Raw genomic sequence first — 22,093 nt, forward strand, 5'->3', positions numbered from 1 at the left:
GCTGAGGGGGGACTGCTCTTTTCACTTATTTCTTATCCGTTGCATCAGATTGCTGCTCTCATCAGCAGACTATTGGTTCCAGCCTGGAGGACCTAGCACTAGGGGTAGCTTTATTTACAAAAACAAGTGGATTTAATCAGGCAAGCCAATAATAATTAACCAATGAGTTGGACGTTGAACCTTTCTCTGGTATTGATGGTGAGGGGGTTGTTCCTGAGCAATTACTCACTGTATCATCCTTGACTTCTGAGCTATCTACTAACCCCATGAACAATGAGACAGCAGAATCCTTGCAGTTATGCCCCCATCCCCTCTCACTTACTGCTCCCCGAGAACACGTATGATAAAATGGATTCAGTTCCAGCCTTAGAGTAGCATCATACCCACCTACCCCCAAACCTCCACCTTTCTATGCAGCAGGATGATAATATAGTGGCAGTCACCCTTCTCAGGAATGGTCCTCTGGCTGTCTCAGACATTGGGGATTGCCTTAGAATGAAGATTCAAAGTCTCTTTCTGGTTTTGTGGTCAGGCAGCTGCCGTAAGGAGCAGACAACACAGATACGTGGAAAAGGGAGAAGCAAAAGGAAGAGTTGGGAAGGTCTCCAGACTCTGCAGGCCAGAAGAAGTTGGTAAAAGGAACCTGGATCCGGGGGACTCTGAAAGATAACTGCAGCATGTGGTCATGTCAGCTGCCACACGCAAGTTCCCAGGCCTGGAGCACTGGTGGTGTACTGGGCCTCCTTGCTGGGTGGCACATGAGAAAAAGAGTACCACCTTCCTGGGTGGACCAGTCTTTGCTGGATTTTTGGCAGCATTTGGCAGGAGAGGTCCGTTGTACCAAAGTAGTGTCTTTAGTGGTTCCATAGGAGCTTGTCTGTTGGTGTGCACTGGTGAAGGCTGTGGTTTCTGAGCCATGGCTGTGGTGTCCTACAGTGACTCTGTGACAGTGGCTCCCCTGCATCTCCCCTTTGACCTCTTTCTTGGGCCTTCCTCTCCTTCCTTCCTCAGACCCTGCACAGTTTACAGAACCCTTTTTGTCACTGCTTTGGTTTGTGATGTTGTGCAACAGAACCAAGTTAACAATTAACGGTGTGTCATCGGGGATTTTGTCCCAACACCACTTGAGGGTGTGTGGGGACTTTCGTCCCAAGCACCCGCCTAGGACTCTGGCAGCCAGACAGAGCGAGCTGAAGGAGCCGCTGTCTCTTCCCCTCCAGCCATGTCGGCAGCCCTGGAGGAGTTCTGCGGCTCTGTCTTTTGGGTGAGTGGCTGCATCACCCCCGTTGCCCATTCTTGACATAGGATGCTTGGTGGAAGGGGAGAGCAGTTGGTCCCAAGGCTGACAGCTTGGTCAGACAGGGTGATCCAGCTGGTAGCGGTGCGCAGAAGTTCTGGTGTCTCTCCAGGACTGCCATGGCACCGAGTGCTGTGCACTCCCTGCTGCTACCCTTGAGATGATGCAAATGACAGTTCCCTGAATGAGCCCTGTCCTCTTTTAGCCCCACAGCGCAGCTGGAGCATAGGACACCCTGCACAGACCTCTCAAGGAATGATTTGGGTCCAGCTACTGTGGGTGGTGTGGCTCCAGCAAGGGATGGTTGTGGGGGAGGCCCTCCCAACATTCAGCCAGATAGATTGGTAGGGGACATCACCTGGGACCTTGGCTGAGTGCTGAAATGCTCAGCTAGGAAGGTGGGTGTTGAGAAAGGGGGTGCAATGGTGTGGAGGAGGGTGGGCAGGAGCTATAGGAGTGATGGTTCCCGTGACATGAACGAGGTAAAGACCAAGCCATCCCAAATGATTTCGCTGTCTGTCCTTGTTGCCCTCAGAATGCCTCCTACCTCACTCGTCCGGATGCTGACCTGCCCATATGCTTCCAGCAGACTGTGCTGGTCTGGGTCCCCCTTGGTTTCTTTTGGATTTTAGCTCCATGGCAGCTCCTGCCCATGTGCAAATCCAGAGCCAAGAAATCATCTGTGACCAAACTCTACATCATCAAACAGGTAGAGTGGGGCTGAGAGGGCACAGAAAGCAGATTGAAACGGTCTGGAATGGAGAGGTGGTGAGTGGAAAGCCTCTGGGCTGGGTTCAGGTGTGGGATGGAAAGACGAGAAGTGTAGGAGAGAAGTGTAGGAGCAATGGTCTAAGGCACCATCTGGGACAGACGTGTAAAGGGAGGGCTGGAATGTCACATGTCTGGAACAGAGGGCATAACAGGGCTGGGATGCACTGAGAGGGAGGTCAGAGGTGTATATTGGAGCCTCTCATCTGGTGGTATGTTATCCTCCGAGCATGAAATGATGGCAGTGCTGTGGACGCGCTGCAGCTTCACAGGGCCGCAGAAAGCTCTCCCAGGCCAGGTTTGGGTTGGAAAGGGTGTAGTGGTGTATGGGACACAGTGCTTTTATGCCCAACTGTGTTGCCTCCGGTGGCTCCCAGTGCCCACAGCGGGCTGTGTCTCCCCTCACAACGGCTCCCCTTTCGCTGCAGATGCTGACTACCTTGCTGATGCTGACGGCAGTGGCAGAGTTAGCCCTGGCCTTTGTGGAGGACGCAGAGTCTGGTCCCCTGCCAGCTGTGCAGTACACAAACCCCAGCCTGTACCTCGCCACCTGGGTAAGGGATCAGCCGGGACACGTGCTGGCCGTCACCAGAGACGGGCTGTGAGACAGCAGGGCCAGCCAGCAGAAAGCTCCCCATGGCACAGAGACCACCTGGGAGCTGTGCTCACAGGGGAAGCGTGGCCTGGAAGAAGGGTAGGGACTAGCCCCGCACACGTGGGTGGTGCACGAGGGTGATAGGTTGAGGGCAGGTGTCTGGCTGGATGGCACTGCCTCCTTTTATCCTTCAAACTGGGATAGATGCTATGCCTGTGAGCACAGCCGAGCTTTCTGGCAGAAGCCTTCGTAGCAGCAATACGGGTTTCACAGGAGGGATTGCACAGCAATAGGATCAGACCATGGCTTGCTGCTCTGATGTTTCACAGCTTCACATGGGTTGGTTGCTGCTCAGTTTCGTACAAGTGCCATAGGACACCCAGGTGGAGGAGAAAGCTGAGGACATAGGGGCTTGATGGAAGTTGCAGATATGTCATGTGAGACGTGTGATAATGTAAGTCTTAGCAAAACCAAAATGCTCTGGAGCTATACTTACTTAAAACCAGAAGTAACACCCCTGTTGTCTCTCCTTCATATTTTGTTGTGTCATTTAGTTTCATGTGCAGAGTTCATGTGAGATTATAAGTCAAGGAGACTGCCCAGAGATGCTGCACTGCTGAGTGTCTGATCTGGCTTTAGTTCCAGGCCTGGAGGCAAGACGCAGGAGACAGGGTGTAACTCCTCACAGCTGGGTGTATCTGAGCATCTGGAGTGAGAACAGCTAAAAAGAGAAATAATGCCCTGGTGTATCGTTGGGGCGGTCTTCAGACCTTGCTTTTCCTATGAGAAGCCTGATTGTATGTCTTCCTGAAATAAACCTTTGCCCTGTACAATTAACTCTGAAATTAATTTCTGAGGGCTGGCAGGAACCCCAGGCACTGGGAGCTCATTGTATTCAAGGCAGAGAATTCCAGCAGATCACATGTGCTGGCCTCCCAGGACACATGCTCCAAAGGCAGGTTTAGAGCCCAGAGCTAGTCCTGCAGACCCACCTGAACCTCAAACTGATTTTCCTTCCCCTCCAGCTCCTGGTCCTGCTGATCCATGATGTGCGGCGCTTCTGCCTGTGCAGAGACTCGGGGATACTCTTCTGCTTCTGGACGCTGTCCCTGCTCTGTGGGGTGTTGCCGTTCCAGTCACTCCTCCGGAGAGCCCTGCAGGTTGGGTTTGACAGGAAGCTCTGCGCTTCCCTATGATCTTTTTCTATCCCCAAGGAAAGCCCCCTTCAGACTTCAGCTCTTGATAAGCTTTCAGTGGTACCACTGAGATCCCAGCTGTCCTAGAGACCTTGGGGAACCAGAAGAGACCTGAAAAGTAATTGCTGTTTGAATTAATCCTGCCTCTCTGGGCAGGTATAAGCTCTCCAGGACCAGTTTCTCCCCTTATGGACTTACAGGGAGGAGATCGGGGAGAAGCAGAGAGGGGTGGTGAAGTGAAGCTGAGCCAAGACCCAGAGTGAATTTTGCACTGCCCCGTTAGGCTCAGCCATGTTCACTGCCCTGGGGATGGATCTTGCCTCTGAGCACAAGATGGCCTCGAGATGAATGCCAACAGTCATCCTGGGCTCTCTGTTCCTGCAGGCACCAATCTCTGATGTGCCACGATTTGTCCTGTTCTTCATCTCTTACGGGCTCCAGCTGCTGCTCTTCCTTGTGTCGGGCTTCTCAGACATTGCCCCAGAAACAAAGGAAATCAGGAAGAAGGTGCGAGTTCCATACAGGAGTGGGCTTCGGGTACACATCCCGGCTGGCATTACATGGGGTGGGGTGGGCTCCATGCAGAGACTCCTCCTGGCCACTGTGGGAAGGGAGACCTGAGGGCTTCATCAAGGGACACAGCAAGAGCTGGAGCCTGCAGCTTGAAGCATCTGTATGTGTGTCCAAGGGGGGCTGATTCTGGCTGTGAGATGGGGTTCCTAGGACTGGAGCTGGCACAGATTGAAACCTCTGGTGTTCCCTTAATGGCTGGGTGTGCTGAGTCAACTCTTGTCAACAGCATTCCTCAGCATCAACAATCTTTTGGTACCCACTTTGCTTTGTACCCTAGAACCCAGAGGTGACAGCCTCCTTCCTGAGCTCCATCACCTTTGAATGGTATACCAGGTGAGCAGGGCTCTGCAACAGGTTGGGTTGGTGAAATGCAGGGGTGCTTTAGGGCTGGGCCAGTGTTGTTTTGGGGAGCCTGCAGCACAGGCTGCTTGGAGTTAATCATGAGAGGAATCACATTTGGTGCAGCCTGTGTGCCGGGCCAGGCTGGGTGTGAACGCTCTGCATTCACAGCAAGGACCTTCCCTCAAGTCTAGTGTGGGGGACTTGCTGAGAGGAGATTTATCTGCTCCACAGCATCGTTTTCAAGGGCTATCGCAAGCCTTTGGAGATAGAGGATATCTGGGAATTGAAGGATAAAGACAAGATAGAGGCCATTTATGCTATTTTCGAGAAGAACATGAAGGCTGCCGTGAGGAAGGCCCAAGCAGAACTGGAGAAACGAAAACGCAAGAAAAGATGCCGGGCAGGTGACCCAGACCACGGGAACAACATTAGCAAGGCCCAGAGCCAAGACATCCTGGTGCTGGTAAATCCCTTCCTACTCTTGGCCTTGCATGGGACTGAGAGATCCAGGTTCAGCCTTGGGCAGTAGGGTCACCTCACCTGCCTGCAGCCACCTTTGCTGGATTTTCCCCTTTTTGATTCTGCAGGGCCCAGGGAACCCATAACAGGATCTTCCCTGTCCCCATCAGATCACATGTTTTAAGAGACGAAGAAAGTCTGCATCCTTCTGCCCTACAGAAGGACAGGAGCCACCCTCAAGGCTGCAGTAGAAGCAGCTCCCTCATGTCTGTCGTTCCCTAGCCTAGCTACCTCCCAGTAATGAGGTCAGAGTGAACACCACTCTATGATCATCCTGGGTCTTATATTCTTCCTGGGGTGCCTGATTTTAGACCTGAGTGGTTCAGGCTGGTCTGGGGTTTGCAATAATTGTCTTTGGCAGTCAAGAGAGGTGTTAGTACTGGGGGTGTATGACATGAGCAGAGAGGGAACATGACAAGAGGTAAAGCTAAAGCATCATCCAGGATGCCTTACCTGGGGTCTGTATCACTGCCCTGGAAACGTGCTTCCAGGTACAGGAAGCTTGCACAAACAGCTTCTTTACTTCTGTGTGGTCTTCCCTCTAGGAGGAGAAGCATCCGAAGAGGAAAAAGAAAGGAGACAAAGGGGACTCTGCACATCACAAGGATTTCCCCAGGGGCTGGTTGGCAAAAACCCTGTGCAAGACCTTCTGGCAGAACCTCCTGCTGTCAGTGGCTTTCAAGGTGGTGCATGATGGACTTGTGTTTGTCAGCCCCCAGCTGCTGAAGTGAGTCCTTTATATCTGTCCCTGTCCCTGCCCTGTCCTGGCATTGCAGCCAGCCCCACCATCCCCACATGTGTACCTCTCCCAGCCCCACACCCTGGAGATCTTTTGTGCCCTCACCAAAGGTGTGAGAATGTGTTGGGTTACAGTTTAGTGAAGAACTGATCTGAGCTGTCTGCCAGCTCTTATGGGTGTGATATCTTGCTCCCTACACCCTTTTTTATGCAGTCTGCTCTCTCCCTGGAGGCAGTCCTGGCTGCACAGTCTCTGTGGGTGATCTGGCATTAGTGACCCACTGCTACGTGACCTGCAACATCCCTGGCAGGGCAGGGCAGGGTCACCCAGCAGAGCAGGGATCCCCAGCTTGCTGAGCACTGAGCCAGCTGCCTGGGGGAAGTTCTCTCTCAGCATTCTCATGAGGGTGCTCTCCCTGCACTGGTTTGGAGCATCCTGCTCGGGACTGTCTCTGTAGGCTGAGGGGGTCTCACGGACTTCTTTACCCTTCAGGCTGCTGATTGCCTTTGTGTCAGATGAGGAGGCCTTTGCCTGGCAAGGTTATCTGTACGCCATCCTGCTCTTCCTGGCAGCGCTGATCCAGTCCCTCTGCCTGCAGCAGTACTTTAGCCTCTGCTTCCAGCTTGGCATAAACGTGCGTGCCAGTCTCATCGCTGCCATCTACAAGAAGGTTGGTATGGCCCTGCCATTGCCTCTGCTGGCTTTCTCTGAATTGGGCTGGCAATACTGGCATCCGTTGCCTGCCTCATCAATAGGAGGTGACTGGGGTGTGTGCCCTTTATTTCCCAGGTAGGCACAGGCAGAACTTGGCTTGTGGGACACCAGCCCAGTGCTGGGGACACTGGGGGTGATAGTTCTGCCTGGGACCTGGGTGCTGTGGCTGTGTGTTTGATGGCTACCAGGGGCTGAGGGAGGTTTCTTTTCAGAGCAGTGCAACACCTAGGGCAGCTGCTACTGCACAGGCTTGTGGTTCTTTGCCTCCAGCATCCAGTAGCTCCTGGTGTGCAGGCAGTGACGACAGCAGCCATGGCCATCAGGGAGGCACCAGGAGCAAACCCAGGAGCAGTTTGAGCCTGACCTGCTAAGTCCCTGCTCTGTGCCATGCTGCTGGCAGCCAGGCAGCTCCCACGCTGGCTTGCGGTGACTGTGCTTTCTCTCTCCAGGCACTCACCATGTCCAGTGCCACCCGCAAGGAGTCCACAGTGGGGGAGACTGTGAATCTCATGTCAGCTGATGCCCAGAGGTTCATGGACATGGCCAACTTTGTTCACCAGCTGTGGTCATCCCCCCTGCAAATTACCCTGTCCATCATCTTCCTCTGGGGAGAGCTGGGCCCCTCTGTCCTGGCTGGCATTGCAGTCATGGTGCTGCTCATCCCCATAAATGCATTCCTGGTCTCCAAAGCGAAGACCATCCAGGTCAGTGGTGGGTGTGTGATCCTCCCTGGCCTCCCACTCCTAACACCCTCTGTTGTTCCCCTCACTCATTTTCCACACTCCCCTACCCTTTCCTGTTATGCTGCGCATCCTTCCTAGCCTAGGAAATTAATTTTATTTGGGCTGGGGGTGTCTCTAGCCTGAGCTAGGGGGTGATCACCTGACATAAGGAGGCATGTGAGACCTATTCTGCTATCACAGCTGAACTTGAACAGGGCTGGCTGCAGCCTTGAGGACTGAAAGCAAGTTATTACCAACCGTAAAAGAAAGCTCTAGCTTCTACCTGGCAACAGGGTGCTGTTTTATCCCAGACTGTCCAGAGACACAGGGAGCCAAGGTCCAGCTTTGTACGATGGCTTCTCTGGGCTCTGGAGCTCACCCTTCCCTTCTCTGTGGCAACCCAGATGTACTTCCATGAGTGAGCTTGTTCAGCTGACCTTTGGCTTTTCTGTTTCTAGGTGAGGAATATGAAGAACAAGGATGAACGCATGAAAATAATGAATGAAATCCTCAATGGAATCAAGGTGAGCAGTGGCATGGAAACTCCCTGGGCAGCTGCTGCACCCGTCTTCTTGGTGCACTGTACCTGGAGGCAGCACACCTGTATAATTCTATAGCACCAGTGTCATAGCCAAGTTTAGGGCCCTTGTGTCTCAGGTAGCCAAGCCTCAGTCTCTGCAATTCCACTGGCTTCCTCCCCTTTTTTTCAAAAGGTTGGCTTGGGTATGGAGCTCTGGGAACCTGGAACTGGGAGACTTGGGAGCCAAGAGCATGTTTTTTGGGAGTTTTCTGGATGGCTGTGGTGGTTAGAAGGCTGCTGTGGTGGCAGAGGGTCTGGCAGCCACATGCAAAATAGAGGGTACTGTTGGGAAGTGCTGTAAGCCATGGGGCAGGACAGGAGGGGAGGTGCAGTGGCCAAGCAGGCTTCTGAGCAAGCCAGGAGCTGGTGATAGAGGTGCTGGCCACCACTGAGCTGATTGTGGAGACGTGTGAAGCCAGCACCCACACACCCTGCTCATCTCACAGATCCTGAAGCTTTTTGCCTGGGAGCCCTCATTTGAGAAGCGAATTAATGACATCCGGGCACATGAGCTCAAGGACTTGAAGAACTTCAGTTTCTTGCAGTCAGTCTCCATCTTCGTGTTCACATGTGCCCCCTTCCTGGTGAGTGCCAACAGACCTGGGGAGGGCTGCATCTTCCTTGGAGCTGGGGTTGGGCTGTGTCCGAGGGGATGGGAAAGATTTGGAACCTTGGCTGGAGTGCTCCTGTGGCGAGGAAGGGGCTGGATGAAAAATGCCTGGGATGGAGAATATAGTTGTGGCCGCTGGCAGGAGAGCTGTGGTGGAAAGGTGTCCCATCAGAGTGGTGAGATGGGGCCCAAAGGAGAAGGGAAGCAGGAGGGGAACAGGTCCCTGGCAGGAAGGCACCGCTGAGGCCTTAAGGGAGCATGAGTGTCTGGGCTGCACACAACCACGCTGGTGTTGGCTTTCCCTGCTCTCTGTCCTAGGTCTCCTTGGCCAGCTTTGCCGTCTATGTGCTGGTGGATGAGAACAACGTCCTGGATGCACAGAAGGCCTTTACTGCCATCTCCCTTTTCAATGTGCTGCGCTTCCCCATGGCCATGCTGCCCATGGTCCTCTCTTCCCTGGTGCAGGTCAGCCCTCGCATAGGGCAAGGGGTGCAGGGGGATCTTACGATACCTCTGCCCAAACCAGCACTTGGGGCTCAGGTGTATGATGGACCTGGGCCTTGGACACCCGGAGGTCAGTGCCCAGGACTCCGCTGGCACTGGAGCGGGACGGTGCTCACACACGTGACGCTGGGGCCGGGCCTCGGGTGGGACCTGTGTGTATGGGGTGCTCTGCTTGTGGGGCTTCTACCAGCCCACCCAGCTGTGCCCCACGCCCACATGCCATCCTCTCTCTGCCACGGCAGACCAAGGTGTCGACGGCAAGGCTAGAGCGCTACCTGGGCGGAGAAGACCTGGACGCCTCAGCTATCCACCACGACCCCATTGCAGGTAGGCGAAGCCCCGGGTTGCTCCCTGCGGGCAGGGGCTGGCGGGCAGGGGCTGGCCCAGCCCTGAGGGATGGCTCTCTGTGTCCAGGCAGTGCTGTGCGTTTCTCGGAGGCCACCTTTGCCTGGGAGCAGGACGGGAGCGCCGCGATAAGAGAGTGAGTGCTCTGCACCCTGTTGGGGGCAGGTGGGTCTGGGGAGAGGGAGTCAGTCTGTGTTGGTAGTTGGGGATGGCAGTCGCCTCTCACAGTGCTGCTAGGAGCAAGTGCCCCAGAGACACTGCTTCTGCTGGCCTGTGCAGGAGCTGGCAGGTGACCTGTCAGTGTGGCATGCTCAGCCCTCATGTCATTGCAGTGTCACCCTGGACATCGCACCTGAGAGCCTGGTGGCTGTGGTGGGGGCTGTGGGCTCAGGCAAATCTTCACTGGTGTCAGCCATGCTTGGGGAGATGGAGCATATCAAGGGATACGTCAACATCCAGGTGAGAGGAGCTGGCTGGCATGGGGGTGCTGTGGGGCTTGTTGGGAGCTCAGTGAGGAGGCAGCAGGTCAGGACTGGTCCTGGAGTGCCGGCTCAGGGCAAGGACGTGCTGCAGGAGGTGGCAGTGCTCAGGCTGATGTTCTGCTAAGGTAGCCGTTCTTGTGTCTCTCTTTCCAGGGCTCCCTGGCCTATGTCCCCCAGCAGGCCTGGATTCAGAATGCCACACTGAAAGACAACATCCTTTTTGGGTCAGAACTGGATGAAGCCAGGTATCAGCAGGTCATCAAGGCCTGTGCTCTCCTTCCAGACCTGGAACTGTTGCCTGCAGGTGACCAAACCGAGATTGGAGAGAAGGTATCAGCCCTGTGCACTATGGGTTTCCTGCAGCACCTGCAGCAGAGGATGGAGCTGTTGCCCTGAGCCAGCTCAGTGCTCAGAGAAGTCCCTTCCCCTCCAGGGCATTAACCTGAGCGGGGGCCAGAAGCAGCGAGTCAGCCTGGCCCGGGCAGTGTACAGTGACGCAGACATCTACGTCCTGGACGACCCGTTGTCTGCCGTGGATGCTCACGTTGCCAAGTACCTCTTTGAGAATGTGCTGGGGCCAAAAGGGCTGCTGCGAAAGAAGGTGAGCAGCCCCTCCTCCTCCCCACCACCTGGCCAGACAGGAATGGCACTGGCACAGTCTTGCCCATCCAGGGAATGCTTAGATTGCTTGCTTGGGACAGAGACGGGTCCTGTGGCTTTCATGTGGGGCTGCAGTAGGCAGGAGAGACCTCATGGATCCCCAGAGGGGTGCCCTGTGTGCCCATAGCCAGGCAGTGATAAACAGAGAGGTCTCCAGGTAGGGGCTGGAGAGCCTGCAGGCCCATGGCTGGGGATGGAGGGGTGCTCTGACTCTCACTACCCTGCAAAAATTTGTTGCAGACGCGGATCTTGGTGACGCACAGTATCAGTTTCCTGCCCCAGGTCGATAACATCGTGGTGCTGGTGGCAGGAGCAGTCTCTGAGCACGGCTCCTATAGCACCTTGCTTGCAAACAAGGGGGCCTTTGCCCAGTTCCTGAACTTGTATGGCAGGCAGGAGGACTCCTCTTTGGAGAAAAATGCCACAGGTACTGGGAACACAACGGGGCTGCGGCAGTTAGAGGGGCTGTGCATGTGTCCTAGGGTTATGAAAACCCCAAGACTTGATCCCTCAGTCTGACCTGGCCCTATCCAGCCCAGGCTCCACTGGTGGATGCTGTGAATCCTTGCCTACTTCTGGCAATCAGCAGCACAAGGACTTTCTGCCTAAGATTTACATCCAGGCTTTGTGTTGAAGAGCCAGTGAAGGATCTGTCTAATTTTTTCACACCCTTTTTAATTTTATTACATTAATGGGTCCCAGAATCTTATGTGGCAATGAGCTCCATGCCTTAGTGATGCTGGGGTGTGGAAGATCCTTTGGTTAATTTTAAACACGCTGTTGGATCATTTTCCATCTTTATCATGTCCCTCAGTGCTATGGGGAGGAGTGGTGTCAGATCAGGTGGATGCCTACCCTGCCTGGGCAGGGCAAGTTGTCCAGCTGGAGCCTGGCTTTTCCCAGTCCGTCCCCACAAGACCCATCTCCACCTGCTCAGAAAGATGTTCCTGAACTGGAGTGCCTGACCTACCAGATCTTGCATCTACTAAACTAGGAGGAATCTCTGTTTGAGGTCCCACCAGTGATACTGGGATATGTCAGCCATAGAGACTGCCTCCACACAGGCCTTTTGCCCCACATCCCATGTCAGTTCTCTCTCCAGCACAATGGATTTCTCCCTCCTCCTGATGTACTGGGCTTGCGGGAGGGTTGGAGGTGTGATGTGTGGTGGTAGTACACAGGCTGGGTCTGGTGTGGAGGGCGGAGCTGCGTGCAGCAGAAGTGTGGTGCATGGGATCTGCTCTCTCTTCAGTGACTGACCCTACCTTCCCTCATGCCTGTGCTTGCAGCTGTTGTTTTGGCTGGGGATGAAGAGCAGGGTGATGAAGACGTTGAGCCTTGTATGGAGGAGAGCCCTGATGATGTGGTGACCATGACCCTGAAGCGAGAGGCCAGCATCCGTCAGAGAGAATTCAGTCGCAGGTTGGAACTCGACTTGAGCTCTCAGCTCTCTCCCTTGGCCTCTGCATTGCTGCCTAGGAGAGAGGGAGGCTGGGGGTTTTCCTGGGGGGTTCATGCAGAGAAGGGGCTGGGACCATCTCTACCTCCTCCTCCCATCAGCTGCAACGGGTCAGGAGCCATCGATCTTGCCTTTACTCACATTAGTGTGTCATAGCCTTACTCTGTGGTCTTCCTTGAAACTTCTGCTGCTTGGCTGGTTCTGCTTTTGGAGTTGAGGGCTGTGATTTTGTGGCTTTCACAAGGCTCATTCAAACCTGCCCCAGTTAGAACGCTATTTCTCAGAGGACTCCATCACTGGAGACTATCCAGCATCCTGTGATTAATGGTGCTCTTCACCTCCCTGCAGCCTTAGTAAAAGCAGCACCCATTCCTGGAAGAAGGCCCAGGAGGAGCCCTCCAAGAAGCTGAAGGGACAACAACTGATTGAGAAAGAAGCCATGGAGACCGGCAAGGTGAGTACAGATTGATGAAGCACTGTGCTGCCCTGGCTCAATGCTACAAGACCTTGACTGTGGCTCAGAGAGTGTGGTGCTGGCTGTCTGTGACCCCATTGCAGCCAAGAGACACTGAAGGAGACAGAGCTGTCTGTCTGTGACTGGTGGGCAGGGTGGTGGAGGGGAGCACTGTGGGCAGCAAGGCAGGAGTCCCAAGGCTGCGCTGGCTGCAGTTTGCTGAACAGCAGTGACGGGCTGAATTGGTCCACAGGTGAAGTTCTCCATGTACCTGCAGTACCTGCGTGCTGTTGGCTTGTGTTATTCTGTCTGCATTGCCTTGGGCTACGTTGGACAGTATGTTGCCTTGGTGGGGACCAACCTGTGGCTCAGCGCCTGGACTGACGACGCGCAGCGCTACCTGAACCAGACCTACCCTGTGCAGCAGCGGGACCTGCGCATCGGCGTCTTTGGGGCACTGGGGGTGTCACAGGGTGAGTGTGGGAGCACAGGGCATCCCGCTCACCTCAGCTCTGTGGCCCAGAAGGGACATGGCTTTCCCAGCCTGCAGCCAGCAGTGCAGCAAGGAGCAGAGGACGCAGCATCGTGTATTCACTTGCCTGCTGCTGCCCTCTTTCTGCCTCCTGGCTGAACTGGAGACAGTATCTGTTTGAAGACAGCATGAATTGCCCCAAGAAGTCTGTGTTACCCTCTCAGGCTGAAGATTGCTGTCCTTAAACCAGCCTGGAGATAGTGCCAGGGTTAATGTTCTTTGCTTATGGTGGGACAAAGTTACTGGGGGATGAAGGTGGGATTCAGACCTATCACAGTGGCTTGCTGCAGAGCTGCTTCATGTGTCACCTGAGTCAAGGAGAGCCTGGGGTCAGTGTCACATATGAGCCCTGATGACCACCCTGTGCTCTTTTTGCAGCTCTCTTTCTGCTCTTTTCAACCACCCTGTCTGCTCATGGTGCCATGCGAGCCTCCCGGGTCCTGCATCACCAACTGCTCAGCAACATCCTGCGTGTGCCCATGAGCTTTTTTGACACGACCCCAACTGGCCGCATTGTGAATAGGTTTGCCAAGGTAAGAGCCTGAACATGGAGCAAGTGTTTGTTCTAGCAGGTCTGGAGAGCATTGGGTGGTGGCATAACCTTTGTTGCTGTTCAGTGCTGCACAGATGAGCCCAGATCAGGACCTGGAAAGGCCCAGAAGGGCATGGTGGATGCAAGGCTAACTGTGAGGCAAATCACATCCTGGGGCTATACTATGAGGAGAGTGGCCAGCAAATCACAAGAAGTTATTGTTTCCTCTGCTCAGTGCTAAAGAGGCCACAGCTGGTATTGTGCACTGGTTTTGGGCCACTGGGTCAAGAGGGATGTGGAGAAACTGAAGAGAGTCTGGAGTAGATTATCAAGAGAGGTAGGAGCCTAGAGCTCATGTTCCATAATGAGATGTCCTTCTGGTGATGGACTCTCAGCAAAATACTAGGTCTTTTCTATGTAAATGGAGCTCATAAAGACAAAACGAGAAAGGAGGCAGAATACAGACAGGTAGTTGATGATGAACAACATGTACAGTTGAAGATGCAGTTCCCAAAGCTGGTCTGTGCAACAGGGGATTATAGAAAGCTTCTCTGTTAAATCATACATTCCAATGCTAAAAGCTGCGGCCCTAAATGTTGTTTGACCCTAACACAAATTCAGTGTCATTCAATATTTTTGCAAGTGTCTGGCACTATGTTACCACACAAATGTGTAGGAACCTTGTATGTGTGTGGCCTTCAGGCTTCTCACTCTCTTTGGGGTCGCTGCTTGCCTCTCCATACTTCTTTGTTTCCTCCAGGACATCTTCACAATAGATGAGACCATTCCCATGTCCTTCCGCACCTGGCTCACCTGTTTCATGGCCATCATTAGCACGTTGCTCATGATCTCCCTGGCCACCCCGTTCTTCGCTCTCATTATCATTCCCTTGGGCATCTTTTACTACTTTGTGCTGGTGAGTAACCGCAGCTTCAGAGAAGTTTCTGCCCTGCTTAGAGCAAATATCTTCATTGTTGCTGGGCTTTGTGTTGGTAACAAGCTATGTCCCTCATTTCAGCGCTTCTACGTCTCCACGTCACGCCAGCTACGGCGTCTAGACTCTGTCACCAGGTCTCCCATCTACTCCCACTTCGGTGAGACAGTGTCAGGCCTTTCTGTGATCCGGGCCTATGGACACCAAGAACGGTTCCTGCAGCAAAATGAGAGCACCCTGGACATAAATCAGAAAAGTGTTTACTCCTGGATAATCTCAAACAGGTGAGTTTTACTCCTTATGCCACAGCACAGCCTGTAGCACCTCTGCCTAGGGTCTTCTGGGTCCTGAAGGAGGTCCCTGAGGTGCTGCAATCCACCCTCTTGAACTCAGGACCGAGGGTCTGTGTAGGAACTGGGCGAGCTTGGGATAGGGATACCATCTGTGGGAAGGAGACATTTTAGGGTGACTTTTGGAAGCCAGAGTATGGCCCTCTATGAAGTGTCCAGAGCCTGGGCAGGGTGAGCTATGCTGTCAAGGGCTGAGATGCTCTTGGTGGGTTCTGGGAAGAGGCCAATGCTCCAGGCCAGGTGGGGCACTGTCTGGTGTTGATGTGCTACTGGTAGGTTCTTTGGGTGTGTGAGGGTTGTACAGCTGGGGCTCCTCTGATACATGGCATCACCAGCTCACGACATTGTGTGACACCCGGGGAATAACAAATAAAATGAATCTGCTTGCAGAACGTGCTGTGTAGGTGTAGGTACCATGTGTGCTGCATGTGTACTGCGCTGGGCTCAGGGCTGGGTGCACAGGCATGCTGGTGGGCTGCTGGTCGTACTGGTGGGCCTTGTGTTGAGTGTGGGCAGATGCCTCTCCCACCAGCCCTCAGCTGTCCTCTCCTGGTGCAGGTGGCTGGCCATCCGTCTGGAGTTCGTTGGGAGCCTTGTGGTCTTCTTCTCTGCGCTTCTAGCAGTGATTTCAAAGGGCACTTTGGAGGGTGGCATCGTGGGTCTTTCTGTCTCCTCTGCCCTCAATGTGAGTCAATGAAAAGCTTTTTCTAACTCCAGGACAGGGCTGTTCTGGGAGCTCTGGGCTGGCTGCAGGATGCTGCCCTGCTTGCAGCTCTGATCCATGGAGAGGGGATTAGCTGGGGTGTCCCATCACCTGGGGAGCTGCTGTGGAGCCAGGGGAGCACACATCCCAGTGCGAGGGGGATATGTGCTGCCAGGAGGAGGAGCACGGTCCTACTGAGGATGAGAGATGCTGCAGCAAAGCTTTTTGCACAGCTGGGGAGAGGGGGCTGTGTCTGGGGAGTAGAGAGTTAGGGGCCAGGCCAGATGCTTGTGCCCAGGCTGAGTCCCTGAGCTGAGGTGGGAGGTGGTTGTTCTTGGGTTCCACTGAGCTCTGCATCCTCTGGTTCTGCCACGCAGGTAACCCAGACTCTGAACTGGCTTGTGCGGACGACTTCAGAGCTGGAGACAAACATTGTGGCTGTGGAACGGGTGCACGAGTACATGAAAGTGAAGAATGAGGTGAGGAGACCAGAGTCCAGGCAAACACCTGCTGCACAGCTGGTGCTTGCCATCATTGCAAGATGCAACCTCCCTAACGCTCCTGTGCCCCCAGGCTCCGTGGGTGACAGAAAAGCGTCCACCCCGTGGCTGGCCCAGCAAAGGTGAGATCCAGTTTGTTGACTACAAAGTTCGCTACCGACCTGAACTGGAGCTGGTTCTTCAGGGGATCACCTGCAATATTGGGAGCACTGAGAAGGTGAGGACCTCTTTGCCCTCGCTACATTCTTTCCAGTGTGACACTGTGTTAAAGCTGTTGTGTCCTCTTGACTTCAGTCTGTGGGCTGGGAAGGGATGGTTACAGAACATGGCTCCTGGGCCTGTGAGCTTTAGAGCAGGGATGAAAGGAGGCAGTCTGGGAGATGGTGATTGCAGATGCAGGGCAGAAAGGCCCACCAAGCCAAGAAGAAGGGCATCTGCCCTGTTTTCTCCAACCCTGTCAGCTGGTCTATCTACTTCCACAGGTTGGGGTTGTGGGCCGGACTGGGGCTGGAAAATCCTCCCTCACCAACTGCCTCTTCCGGGTGCTGGAGGCTGCAGATGGGAAGATCTTTATCGATGGCGTGGATATAGCAACGATTGGCCTCCATGACCTGCGCCAGAACCTCACCATCATCCCCCAAGTGAGCCAGTTCCCACTTTTCCATGTCCCACTGCTGCAGGGTCTCCTCAGGCTCTGTTCCCTGGGTGATGCACTGCCTTTAGTGCGTCCCTGGGTGCTGCAGCTACTCCAAGGGCTTGTGAGCATGCTGTTGCCACCTCCCTTGCCCAGCTCCAGGCAGCGGTGGTGGCAGGTTGTCTCTGTACTTGGGGGCCTGGAGCCATTGTCCCAGCCCATGGGGTGGCTGAACATGGTGCTGTCCTTGGCAGGACCCTGTGCTCTTTACTGGCACCCTGCGGATGAACCTGGACCCCTTTGACCAGTACAGCGATGAGGATGTCTGGAAGGCCCTTGAGCTGGCTCACCTGAAGACATATGTGCAAGACCTTCCTGAAGGGTTGATGCATCTTGTGAGCGAGGGAGGGGAAAACCTGAGGTGTGTGGAGCCATGCCCAGCTGCCTTGCCTTGCCCTTCCCCTTGCCCTTCTCCTTCCCCTCTCCTAGTCCCAGGGGAAGAGCAGCCTTCAGGAGAGTGGCTGTCCAGGGATGAGGGCAACAAAGTTTCTGAGAGTTAAGGTGGGAGGACATGGTCCAGGAGTTGGGGCTGTCAGGGAGCCAACCCTTCCATGCTGTCCCAAACAGTAACATGCTGAGGGTAGTTGTGCTCAGGGTGTCAGGCAGTCAGCTGGGGGAAGGCCAGGGTGGGCTGGGAGGCTGTCAGGGAGCCAACCCTTTCATGCTATCCCAAACAGTAACATGCTGAGGGTCGTTGTGCTCAGGGTGTCAGGCAGTTAGCTGGGGGAAGGCCAGGGTGGGCTGGGTTGGCATGGAGGTGGGGTCAGGGCAGCTGTGTGGCAGGAGGCTGGCAGACGCCCAGCGTCTCCTGTGTGCCTAGTAACTCATGTTCCCCACCTCATGGCAGTGTCGGGCAGCGGCAGCTTCTGTGCCTGGCCCGGGCCCTTCTCCGCAAAGCCAAGATCCTCATCCTTGATGAAGCAACAGCAGCCGTCGATCTGGAAACTGATCACTTGATCCAGACAACAATCCGGGGCGAGTTCGCAGACTGCACTGTCCTTACTATCGCCCACCGCCTCCACACCATCATGGACAGCAACAGGTACTGTAGGGCAGGATCACGGGATGTGGGAGTGGGGATCCAGACTCCCAGGATGGGGTGAGGGGTGGCCAGGAGCAGAAGCAAGGATGCAGCCAGAAGGGCAGGGGTGGATGTAGTGCCCAGAACAGCAATACACAGTTTCTAGGAGAGAAGAATGGAGGGATGGGAAGGATGGCCATGCAGTAATTTTGCCTTTGTGCATAAAACATTTTTGGGGATCCTTCTTTATAGCAACAGGCCATAGAGGCAACGTTGATTCACCCCACCAGTTGTTGTTGTCATCCCACCAGCATGGGGAGGAGACCTGTGCTCTTACCTCTGTGCTGGGAGGAGGCAAACCACGTAACGTGGCTGTAGGAAGAAAAAGGGTCAGTGAGGCTGTAGTGCTGGTGCCAGCAGTGCTATCAGCCGATTGTGGGAGCTTGGGCCTTCTTGTTCCCTGCTGCCAGGGTGATGGTGCTGCAGGCTGGGAGGATTGTGGAATACGACAGTCCTGAGGAGCTGCTCAAGAAGCAGGGGGTCTTCTCCGCAATGGCGAAGGACGCCGGCATCACAAACACGGAAAGCACCGTGCTGTAGCTGGAGGGGAGCGGTGTGCGGGGGCGTGCGTGCGCAGCTCCCTCCTCCTGGCCCTCACCGAGCAGGCACCAGGGTCTTCCTGGAGCCCGGCTGCTCAGGAATTTGTCTCTCAACAGTTGGGAAGCAGAGAGGGGGGGCTTCCCTGGCTGTCAGGGACAGATCATCTGGACTTGAGTGAGCTGTTAACCTTCTCACCACACCCTGCCTGCTGTGCACACAAGTCTGGAGCTGCAGAATTTATTCCAGTATAGAGGGGAAAAGTTATCTGCCAGGCAGGTATACTATGACCCCCTTGGGGGTCTTACTTTTTGTACTTCACCATACCAGGGAATCTAGCTGAGAGATGCTTTTACACTATGGAATGAAAATCATAGTTTAATCTAAAAGTGAATGTTATTTATTTACATTTTGTAACTGCTTCTAGTCTTCCAACTAAAAGTCTAACTTTAAGGCACACTAAAAAAAAAGCCTGTTTAGCTTTAATTGTGGCCGTTTTGGGGAGGCTGGTAACAGGTTCTGCGGACGCACAGGGGTGGGGAGTGCAAATGGAGCAGCACAGCTACCCCCAGGCGTGGGCGCTACTCTGTGGCAGCGCGGGTGCGCCCAGGTGAGCCTGCCTTCCTTCTGCCTGCAGCTCCCTTTGACCGCCCTGCAAAGGAGTGAGGCAGTCCCTCAGGCTGTCCTAACCACCACTGAGACACATTTTGGGCTGCGGCTCCAGCCTACAAACCTGATGGTGATACAGACAAGCTGGAGAGGTGCAGGCACACCTGCATGCTACTCTGAAATACACACACAAGATACCGTGGTTACTGTTGACAAACTCTTGACCCTTCTTTTTTCTTGGGTGTGAAATCCAGGAGCTGTAGCACTGACACCAGCTGCTGGCATGCAGGGAGCCTGTGCCCATGTGCTTACCTACTTGCAGCAGGGTGAAACCTCTTTGCCCCAGCTGGGGGCAGGAGGGACACAAGCCACCCCCACCCCGGTCATGTAACACACAGTGAGAGGAGAGGGCAGTGCAGTCACTTACCCTTAATTAAGAACTTTCCTGTGAAGGTTTTGTAGTACCTGAGCTGCATGAACACCAAGGCAGAAGCATGCTGGACCCCACCAAAATGTTCCTCTTGACCCTGCAGTGCCTGCATGAAGTCTGTGGGCTTTGCTCACCAACCGAGCATGGGCCAGGCCCCTCCTGGCTCTCCCAACACTTGCACAGGCACCTCCTATACCCAAGAGTAAATCTTTATTTACAGAGCAGCACTACAGGGGATACAAACATCACCCCAAGAGAAGGGAGGTTCCCTCCTTCAGAGTACAGCAGCAGCGGGTAAGATGCAGCACCCCAGCAAAGGGCACCACATCCCTCCCAGGGAGGCTCTTGTCCTCCCGGAACATCAGCGCTGTCTCCAGCGCCCTGCAGGAAAGCACAGATGAGGCAATCCTGGTCAGAACCCCCAAGAAATTACGCTGCAGGACAACCTGTGCTTTGCCTTCTGCCTCGCCCCAGCTGAGAGTAGCCAGCTGGGATGTCAGAGCAAAGACAGGTCTTGGGCACTGGAGACACTGTGCTGACAAGGGAAGATGGTGTTCTGGACCGCTGTCTCATCTGGAAGATGAGAACCTCTGCTGCTAACAGCAGAGCTTGGAGAGGCTTGAGCCCCTGGGAGACCAAGCACAGGGATAAAGCAGCTGCTGGTGGCTCCACTGTGGGGATTTTCAGAGGCCAGGCTCATCCCAGCCTTGGAATTCAACTTCTCCCAGCAGATCTCAGAGCTGCTTCCCCAGGCAGTGTGTAGAGGAGGTCTTACCCTAAGGTCCTGTATGGACAGGCAAGACCAGGTTCCTGCTGCTGAGAAGGCACAGGGAGCTCCTTCACAGGGCCTGGATTGCTTTTAACACTACTTGGCTACAGACGGATTCCAGAAACTCAGCATTAGCCTTCCCCAATTTAAACCCACAGCAGTTCCTCAGTCTTGCTCAAGCCTTACCCTCCTGGGCCATGGCTCCAAGCTTTGATTCCCTGTCCCCAACTGGACACAGGAGGCTCAAACAGCACAGATGAACTCATCCCTGCCCTCACTAAGCTGCCTGCTCTGCCAGCCCACCGTTCTTCCTCCCCAGAAGGGGAGGTGGCAGCCATCGTGGTGGGCCCAGGAGCACCACACAGCTGTGAGGGACACAGCCTCGGGGCAAGCAGTGGGGGCTGCAGGGCTGGCCAGCCTCCCTGCGGCCCCTGGCAGTCCCGGTGGGAACAAGGCACAGGGCGCTGGCTCCTGCCCCCGCCTCACGTGTACTCGGTCTTCCGGATGTAGCTGGAGGGCACATAGCCCTGCTTGCCATGGGCCTCGGCCAGCCACCACTCCCGATTGCCCGTGATATCCTCAAACTGCAGGATCCTCAGTCTCTGGTTTGCAGACACGCTCAGCTCATTGGTGTTTCGTCCTTTGAAGGTGTAGAGAGCGTAATAGACCTGTCAGACAGAGGGAGAGCGTCAGGTGGATGGCCACACCCCACAACCTTCTGTTGCACTGCACAGGATGTGTGGGCTTTTGCTCTGCTCCCTGACAGTAACAGCCCCACTTTGACATCTACCAGATGTGCCCCAACCTATCCACCCCCATTTGCAGCCTAGTTCTCTGCCTCTTGGAGAAAAATTCTCAGCCTCCACCTCCCACTGTTGCCTGGTTGCTGCCAGAGAGAAAAATGATTTAGACCCAACTCAAGTGAGGGGGTCAGCCCTTGGCTCCCCCAGACTCTCCAGGGAGGCTGAGTGCTCACCTGATTGCCCTCTGACTCGCTGCTCTCCAGCCCAGAGTCTCTGTCCTCCAGCGAGGGCACGGGCCTGAGATGTGCTTTGGTGGGGTGCCCGTTGTGAGCACTGGGGCTGGAGCCCAGCTCGGGGCGGCTGTAGTGGCGCTGAGGCGCCGCTGTGCCAGCCTCCAGTGGGGCTGTCCTGTCACCAGAGCCAAGCTGGGGCAGAGAAGGGGAGTCCGTCTCTGAGGGAGGCTGTGGGGACTGGTAGGAGTCTGCTGAGAAGGATGAGTCCTGCAGGGGTTTCTGAGTGAAGGCGACGGCTGCCCCGCCGGGACTGAAGGTCAGCATGGTGCTGGTCTGGGGAGAGGAGCTGCTGTGTTCCGACTCGTTGGAAGAGTGGCTGCCCACAGAGACGTCCGACTGGCTGCGGCGCGGGTTGTAGGGCTTCAGAAAGGAGCTGTACACAAAACCCTTGGTCACTGAAGAGAGGGAGAGGAAGTGAGTTGAGACTGATGCCAGGGGGACCAGAGATGGGGACTCCCAACAGGTACCAAGGGCAGGGAGCAGCTACCTACCCCCATTGTCTATGAGCCACCGATTCTGGCTGCCCATGGGGTCCTTCTTCTTGATGACACCCACAATGTCTCCTTCCAGCAGTGAAACATCCAGGTCTTGGGCAGCATTGAAATTGCGGTCTGCCTGAAAGAGACTGTCTGGGGGATAGCGGGCCAGGAGGGCAGCTCGGATGTCATCTGACTGCATGTGGAAGCTGGGCTGCTGAGGAAGAAGGCAGGTGTGAGTGGCTGTCCCAGGCTCCACAGGCCCTGACACAAGGCAGAGGGAACTCACCAAGCCGACAAGGGGCTGCCGCCGGGCAGGCTGCCGCTCCACGCACCTGCTTTCAAAAAGCA

At 54.9% G+C, this 22,093-nt stretch overlaps 2 protein-coding genes across 2 annotated transcripts in view; one reads left to right on the forward strand and one right to left on the reverse strand.

The window, feature by feature from the left end:
- The first annotated feature begins 1,222 nt into the window (after positions 1–1,222).
- Positions 1,223–18,518, forward strand: ABCC2 (ATP-binding cassette, sub-family C (CFTR/MRP), member 2). The gene is made up of 32 exons (XM_008945676.1): positions 1,223–1,264; positions 1,833–2,006; positions 2,494–2,619; positions 3,686–3,820; positions 4,241–4,363; positions 4,707–4,762; positions 5,003–5,234; positions 5,836–6,017; positions 6,522–6,699; positions 7,193–7,447; positions 7,924–7,989; positions 8,492–8,629; positions 8,974–9,120; positions 9,402–9,486; positions 9,574–9,640; positions 9,837–9,963; positions 10,140–10,316; positions 10,420–10,587; positions 10,887–11,121; positions 11,975–12,068; positions 12,454–12,559; positions 12,813–13,032; positions 13,470–13,624; positions 14,384–14,539; positions 14,642–14,841; positions 15,466–15,592; positions 15,988–16,089; positions 16,184–16,327; positions 16,593–16,751; positions 16,999–17,165; positions 17,652–17,846; positions 18,296–18,518. The coding sequence occupies exons 1-32, from the start codon at positions 1,223–1,225 to the stop codon at positions 18,423–18,425; spliced, it is 4,668 nt and encodes a 1,555-aa protein (XP_008943924.1). The 3' UTR covers positions 18,426–18,518.
- Positions 18,519–20,712: 2,194 nt separating this feature from the next.
- The window catches only part of DNMBP (dynamin binding protein), a 6,718-nt gene continuing 5,337 nt past the window's right edge, over positions 20,713–22,093 (reverse strand). Inside the window, exons 11-14 of the mRNA XM_008945677.1 lie at positions 22,032–22,079; positions 21,758–21,956; positions 21,207–21,661; positions 20,713–20,898 (exon numbers count right to left, since the gene is read on the reverse strand). Coding sequence (XP_008943925.1) covers positions 20,713–20,898; positions 21,207–21,661; positions 21,758–21,956; positions 22,032–22,079 — 888 coding nt within the window. The remainder of the gene's footprint in view (positions 20,899–21,206; positions 21,662–21,757; positions 21,957–22,031; positions 22,080–22,093) is intronic.

Source organism: Merops nubicus, unplaced genomic scaffold, assembly GCF_000691845.1.
Source record: "Merops nubicus isolate BGI_N331 unplaced genomic scaffold, ASM69184v1 scaffold22858, whole genome shotgun sequence".
Taxonomy (NCBI): domain Eukaryota; kingdom Metazoa; phylum Chordata; class Aves; order Coraciiformes; family Meropidae; genus Merops; species Merops nubicus.